At 42.3% G+C, this 7500-nt stretch overlaps 1 protein-coding gene across 4 annotated transcripts; it reads right to left on the bottom strand.

The window, feature by feature from the left end:
- Positions 1-552: 552 nt before the first annotated feature.
- On the bottom strand, positions 553-6570 carry rnf34a (ring finger protein 34a). 4 transcript variants are annotated; one of them, XM_053236198.1, is made up of 10 exons: positions 6426-6534; positions 5367-5461; positions 4655-5014; positions 4008-4195; positions 3733-3919; positions 3555-3611; positions 3265-3457; positions 3101-3130; positions 2041-2070; positions 555-1600 (listed from the first exon to the last, which is right to left on the bottom strand). In XM_053236198.1, exons 3-10 carry the CDS (start codon positions 4961-4963, stop codon positions 1416-1418), a joined length of 1179 nt encoding a protein of 392 aa, XP_053092173.1. In that variant the 5' UTR covers positions 4964-5014; positions 5367-5461; positions 6426-6534; the 3' UTR covers positions 555-1415. The 4 variants fall into 4 exon arrangements, with proteins under 4 accessions (XP_034162834.2, XP_053092173.1, XP_034162833.2 ...); XM_034306943.2 differs by lacking the exon at positions 5367-5461 and having other exon boundaries at positions 553-1600; positions 3555-3608; positions 6426-6570; XM_034306942.2 differs by lacking the exon at positions 5367-5461 and having other exon boundaries at positions 556-1600; positions 6426-6570.
- Between the last annotated feature and the right edge of the window lie 930 nt (positions 6571-7500).

Below are 7500 nucleotides of genomic sequence, written 5' to 3'. Positions count from 1 at the left end.
CTGGTTATGTATCGTGTGCACGTGTGCGAGCCTCGATTGGCTGATTCGTGTTTGAATAACGCTGCGTTCACGCCATGTCGGAATTACCGTAATTACTAGATGACAACCCGGACGTTCCACTCGGAGCTGTTCACGCCCTCGGACTCGGAATTACGCGTTTCTGTACGCCAGAATGAATCCGTGTGAGATGGTGTACCGTGTGCCAGTGAAATTAGCAGATTGACTCTCGTCCACATAGAGCTGCATCTGTGAGAATAGGAACACTGACAAGCACAATAAACAACACCGTCACATTTAACGACAAAACGTTTCAGATTAATCTTGCATTACTGAGACACTAATAATAGTCAACTATACAAATTATTTTGCTGCTGAAGCTGCCGCCATTTTGTGTTTCCGCCATTTTGTGTTTCCGCATGACTTTGAAGCGGTCATGTGATACAAGTCGGAGCTCTCGTGTAAAATTCCTAGTTTACAAGTTGTAATTATGAGTTCTATGAGAACATGAACGCTTTTTACAAGTCGGAATCTTGCAATTACGACATGGTGAACGCAGCTAAAGTTGCGCCTGAACTTTGTTGATGGAGCTCACTGAGCCTGGACTGATCTGCTTCGCTAATTCAAACCACATTATAGTGTTATTAGGGGTCCAAGCACAGAAGGTTCTGATTAGGGGTCCAAGCACCGAAGGTTCTGGCTGCAGGTTTACAGAAACCCAACAGAGTAACTCATGGGTTCAGCTGCACTATTCATCTTTCACCATCGTTTTTTATCATGCCTCCATATGACAAGAACTGAACTACGGATTTATACACCAGTCTGAAAAGCACAAACCAACAGAGAAGAAAAAAGTACATCATCAAACAGCATTATTAGCTTTTTTTTTTTTAATTCGTTTAATTCTTTTAGCACAAGGCAGTAAGAAGTTGCACGTAGTTTATTAGTTCATTATGGATTAAAGAAAACTTTCATTTTTTTGTTACAAGAAAATAAACATATTTGAGTGAAACACACACACACACACACACACACAGAGTAATGAAGAATTAACACAAAGTAGAGCACATTATTACCCTTACCACAATAATCTCACACACACACACACACACACACACACACAGGTATTGCTCTGGTGCTCCAGGTGAACATGAGGCTTGTCGACTTCCCCTTACATCTGATTACGTTAACATGATATTAATGCTCACAAGTACATTGCCTCACACACACACACACACACACACACACACACGTAACGAATGAGAAGAAGAGCATTTGGAACGTTATATATCCTGAGTGAAGGAGGAGCCGATCTGACTCCGCAGCCAAGGTGTGTGTGTGTGTGTGTGTGTGTGTGAATAGATGCTGCATCGGCGTCTCCCGTGGAATGTTCGCATATCGTGCGTGTGTGTGTGACGTCAGGACCTGAAGACGTGGACGGCGCGGATGACGAACTGTCTGCAGATCGGACACTCGCTCATGCGCTTTCCGCACTTCGTACACGTGACCATGTGACCGCACTCCAACAGCACGCAGTCGATCACCGCGTCCATGCAGATACGACACAGATTCTCATCAGCCGCCAGCCGAGCGCTCCCGCCGTCTACACACACACACACACACACACACACACACAGTGAGTGAGAGAGAGAGAACACACACTCAGTAATCATAACACATCTTTACTAAACTCTCCTCATCAATACATCACACTTCTAGCAGGTTTGTCTCAGAGGCTCAACGCACACACACACACTCACGCGCACACACTCGTGCACACAGTCGCGCACAAACGCACAGAGGATGGAGAGGGAGTTGAACACAAAGGAGGAGAAAAAAATTCAAGTATTTTCTAAAAGTATGAACTTTTTCTCTCAGATTTGCACTATGAGATGAGAAAAATTCCATCTTCCATGTTTTATAGTTTCCCAGCATGCATCTGTCATCATGCAGGGTGTGTGTGTGTGTGTGTGTGTGTGTGTGTGTGCGTGTGTGTGTGTGTGCGTGTGCGTGTAGCATGTGTGTGTTGCCTCCGTGTCTTACCTCTGACTGCATCAGGAGGAAAAGCTTCGACTTCAGCACAGAAAGCAAAATCACAACAACTATTAGTGCAAATATGGACAAGCTCCGCCCCCTAACGCTACAAGACAGTGATGATGGTGCTCGTGGTGCATTATGGGTAAAATACATGCTCCATTCACAGGCTGTGTGTCCACTCTAACGCCGAGGTGTGTGTGCAGATAGATTTCATAGCGCGGTCGCCATTTTGTGAGTCAAACTACAAATTACGCAGCACTTTCACTCAAAATCTATCTAATGATCGTCTCACAAAATGGCGGACGTCCCCTAGTGACCCGAACGTAAACGAATAGAGCGACTGATTTAGGACTGAGTATTAATATAGACGTTATATTAAAAATCACTGAACCATGTGACCAACGTGTACATGCAGAATTCTTTATATAAATAACGTAAAAGTTGTACAATTTGAGAATATTTCATCTGTTTGATTTACACAGAGACGTCCATGCACACACACATCTCTTCACCAGTTACCAAAGACTTTATAAGACGTTTATAAGCACTGCATAAACATTTTATAACATGATTCTGGAGGATTTATGTAAGATTTACGTCATCGTTGAGATGAATTAGCGTGCATGTGTCCCCTTTCCCCTTACGGTGAAATTAAACACTGAAACGCTGGAGCTGCAGTAACAATTCAACACTACAGTAAAATTAATTCATTTAATTATTCATGAGGACATACGCCAGCTGAATAAACGATTTTAATGCTCTGAGTCGAAAGCGGTGCTCAAATCTGCTTTTATATCTCTGTTATAAAGCATTACGTATACCATCTACACCTTCTCAGTGTGTAATAAATGAGCTGTTAGTAAAATATATATATAATAGAGATTAAGAGGAACAATTCTGATCATTTTATCACAAATCTTTAACGTCGCCTTGTGACGAGACCTTTATTAAATTCTCCAATGCTGCTTTATAAAAGATTTGGGTAGTGTTTATACATGTGTTATAAAGGTCATACAGATTATAACAGGCGTGTGTGTGTGTGTGTGTGTGTGTGTGTGTCTCTTACCTGTGCTGACAGCGTGGCTCACGTTCTCCACTGAAACAGACAAGACAAATGAGATAGAAACTGGATCAACTTGTTACAGTGTGTTCGAGTGTGTGTGTGTGTGTGTGTGTGTGTTACAGTGTGTGTGTGTAGTGTGTGTGTGTAGTGTAGTGTAACACACTCACTGGACTTGCGGTTGTCCTCGTTCTCTGTGTACAGTCTCCTCACTCGCTCCACCAGCTCCCACTTCTCACAGCAGCCGGAAAAGTTGACGAAATTCCGGGCCAGGATTTCCTTCAGCTGTCGCACCGTGAGCTGCTCCACGTCATCCACACACGACAGGTCGGAGAGAGACGCTCGCCCCGCCCTCCGCACCACCTGACCAATCAGAAAACACTTCATTTACACCATTAACCACAACAACAGCAACAGCAACAACAACAACGGATTATTTTCTTTTTTTTCTTCCTCTCACCTCTGGGGTTTGTTCTGTAGGCTCGAGGGTGAAAAGTGACGCAGAGTCGACAAGCTGCTGTAAACACACACACACACGCGCACACACGCGCACACACACAAACACACACACGGCAGGTTCAGAGTGACTCCTCCCTCCATGCTAATCCCTGCATCATCCTTTCCCACTTTACACAAACCTCATTGGTGGATCCTGTGCCATCGTCCCTGCTGATTGGCTCTTCGTGAGCAGATGAGAGCACGGAGGCGGAGTCTGTAGTGGGTGGGGTGTACAGTGGGCTTGTGGGTAAAGTGGGCGTGTCCGAATCATCCTCGCTCTCCACCCCTTGGTGAAACAGCACTAAATTGACCAAGTCCTCTTTTTCTCTGTGAGCGAGAAAAAAAAGCGAGCTGTCGATGAAGAGAGCTCATTAGAATATTAGGCCACGCCCACTCTGCACTCCCCCCGCCGTACCTGCAGGTGTCGGTGTTGATGTTGCGTAGTGTTAAGTAGCGTCGCAGGTCTTTAACGCGCAGCTTCATGAGGCGCGGCCGCTGGAACGCCGTCGCCTTCAGCAGGTTACACGTGCAGCAGATCCTCAGGTTCTCCTGCAGAACCGAACACACTGAGCAGAAACTCCGCCTACACTCACAACACACATACTGCACACAAACACACACACACACACACACACACACACACACACAGAGAGAGAGAGAGAGAGAGAGAGAGAGAGAGAGAGAGAGAGGCAGGGAGGGTAAAATATTCCACAGAAACTCTCTAGTGCACAAATATGCAGGAGATTCTCTCAGCTTCTCTACTTCTCCAGCATGACAGACAGATAGAGACAGAGAGACAGTCAAACACACAGAGAGAGAGAGAGAGAGAGAGAGAAAGAAAGAGAGACAGAGTGAGAGAGAGAGACAAAAAGAGAGAGAGACAAAAAGAGAGAGAGAGACAGAGAGAGAGAGAGAGAGAGAGAGAGAGAGAGAGACAAAAAGAGAGAGAGAGACAGAGAGAGAGAGAGAGAGAGAGAGAGAGAGAGAGAAAGAGAGACAGTCAGACAGAGAGAGAGAGTGAGAGAGACAGAGAGAGAGAGAGAGAGAAAGACAGATGCTCACCCTCCTCCTGAAGATGGAGAAGCTCTCCCTACATGATTGACAGCTGAGTGTGTGTGAGTGAGGGGGTGTGTGTGTGTGAGTGTGTCTTTGAGAGTGTGTGTGAGGATGAGTGTGTGTGTGAGGGTGTGTACGAGTCTGTGTGTGAGAGTGTGTGTGAGGATGAGTGTGTGAGTGTGTGTGAGTACGAGTCTGTGTGTGAGGGTGTGTGTGAGGGTGTGTGTGTGTGGAATATCCGGCAGACGGAGCGAAGCGGAACGGACCGGCTCCTCCGAACCCGGACTGCTGTCCTCTCACTGCTCCCGCCCCCATCACCTCGTTCAGCAGACCACAACACGATGCCCACACACACGAGGCGCCCGCCTGCACACACACGCACACACACACACACACACGCACACGAACACACACACACACACACACATGCACGAACACACACACAAAACACACACACGAACACACACACTGTGAATCCTAGTGAAAAAGACGGAGCTTTGAGAGTGAATAAGCAACATGATTGACACATTAATAGACACGCCTCTTTGTTCTGATTGGTTGGATGTCAGTGATCAGCATCACATGCTGTTTCTCCTGTTTATGTTCTGAAGAGCCACAGAGACCAGATTCATTTATTAAAAAGTTCACCAGATGGGAGGAAACTTCAGCAAATCCTACAGTGTTCAAACTTTAAAAACAATAAAATCACTGACCGCACCTTTAATTCCTGCTCTCATCTTCTTAAAGCTGCACGTCCGATTCCTGTCACGAGAACTGCTTCACTTTCAGAGCACAGTGTGTTTACTGTTTAACCTTTACACAATGACATTTGAATAAATAATTCAGTAAATAAATCACGGACCGCACCTTTAATTCCTGCTCTCATCTTCTTAAAGCTGCATGTGAGGTTTGTATCGATGTGAAAGATTCAGATCATGATAACTGTTTAAAATCTGTCCACAATGCAGCAATTTACAAAATAAAGTCCCTGCGAAGTCTTTTACCGCCGCTTTAATCATACAGACTGCTCCTCACTAACGCTCCCTACGTAGGCAGCCTCCATTAACACTGCCACCATCCTACTAAACGGTGATAATGTGTTTAAGTGAGATCTGTAACCCGGATAGTGACTGTAATGCTGTGTTTATTGTGTTCTGAGGCCACGGCTGATGCTCTCAGTGCTGTCAGGCTGCGGATTTATCTTTATTTAGATCACTCTTTCAGAGATTTGGAGCTCGAGCACTTTACTGGGCGTCCTGACTCAGGATGTGGTGACACATCAGTGTGATTTGAGACGAGGCCGGAGTGAGCGGAGCTGGAATGAGGGATTAGTGCACTTCAGATAACTCAGCTCAGACATGACCTCCACATGAGTCACACATTACACCTCTAAATAACACTATTTTAACTTATTCTCTTTTTAACTTTAACTTTTACACGCTTTTAAGACAAATAATCCCAAATATCCTCCTACAGGACACTAAGTAGTGCACTACACACAGGGTATAAGACACTATATACAAATAAATGCAGAGGAATTTACATCAGTCACATGTTTATTTTATAAACTAATGCACTACACTTGTTACAAACGCCTTTATTTACTTATCACCCTACAAAGTGCACTTCTATAAGCACTCATTCGGGACACAGCCCGAGTTTCTATTAGCAACGCTAGCAAAGTGTTAAACTGGCTAGCTCTTAAAACAAAATATGACCCATAAATGTTCATTGAACCGATTTATACATTATAATTAGTGTAAATTAATGTCATTACCTTCATATCAGCTCCGGATTCTTAAAGAAAATTAAGTTAAATAGAAAAGATCACGAGCCATCGTACACAGCTAATCCACATAGCTGCGTCTTCATTTTTAACTTCCGTATAGCAACAAGCCCCGCCCACTAGCGCTGTGATTGGTCAGGTTAGCTGACAAAGAACGCGCTGATTGGTCAGCGCGACAGGATTTTTATTTATTTATTTTTTTGGAGGATATATTTAGCCTCGATAAACTTTAAATGTGTTTGTTATTTTTCGGAAATGTAAAAAAAAAAAAATTATAATTGTTCCCTTTTCTCTGTAGGTGAGAAATAATCTTTATTTATTTATTTATTTATTTATTTATTATTAGAAAGTAATACATTATTATTAAAGGATAAAGTTCGACTGTATTATAGATTATTATTAGACTAATCTAAAATAAACTCACTGTTTATAAATCTAAATTTAGTAATGCAAAAACTTCCTTGTATGAACAGAAAAACTGTTGCAGCTCTACACTTTTAATATTATTTTTGTCTTATTAACCACTTAAAGAGACCATAAAGATGCAGATCTGCTTATTTTACACAAAAACTTTCAAACAAATTTAAAAATCCGCCGAATACAAAAATGTATAAGGTACAGTGTAATAAGCCTGTTTGATTTACAGAGTTAAATATACATGAATTCAAAGTAAGTGCATTATTTTAATTTGTTTATAGAATCTACTTATTTTCTAGAAAATAGAAAATAAAATAAAAATGACCTCCATGTTAAAGATAATTAGAGAAAAAATGCCAACATTGATGCCAGTAACAAAAACAAACAAGAGACCAAACTTCCAGTAAGAGCATGTTTCAGTCTTCCATCAGTGTCAACTCTGTCAAATAATTAATAGATAATTAAAAAATCATTTTCTTGATAAGACTTTAAAAAATTACATTAAATTTGAATTCAGTTAATGAAAAAAAATCACGTTTTTCTTCTTTTTTCCATGTTTAACTTTTTAATGAATGATTATTAATTAAAAACAAAATGTACAGGGGCGACATGATAATCCAAACTAATTATGACATCCCTTAATTTCTGA

This window comes from Pangasianodon hypophthalmus, chromosome 8 (genome assembly GCF_027358585.1).
Source record: "Pangasianodon hypophthalmus isolate fPanHyp1 chromosome 8, fPanHyp1.pri, whole genome shotgun sequence".
Taxonomy (NCBI): domain Eukaryota; kingdom Metazoa; phylum Chordata; class Actinopteri; order Siluriformes; family Pangasiidae; genus Pangasianodon; species Pangasianodon hypophthalmus.
Note: the sequence above shows the minus strand (reverse complement) of the source record. Positions and strands in the feature narration are given on the sequence as shown.

Bases quoted from the DNA above. Each gene is read 5' to 3' on its own strand.
- rnf34a (XM_034306942.2), bottom strand. The intron at 3,458-3,554 runs GTGAGAGGAAGA...CTGATTGGTCAG, and splicing joins CTACAGAACAAACCCCAGAG to GTGGTGCGGAGGGCGGGGCG. The intron at 3,131-3,264 runs GTGAGTGTGTTA...TGTCTGTTTCAG, and splicing joins CGAGGACAACCGCAAGTCCA to TGGAGAACGTGAGCCACGCT.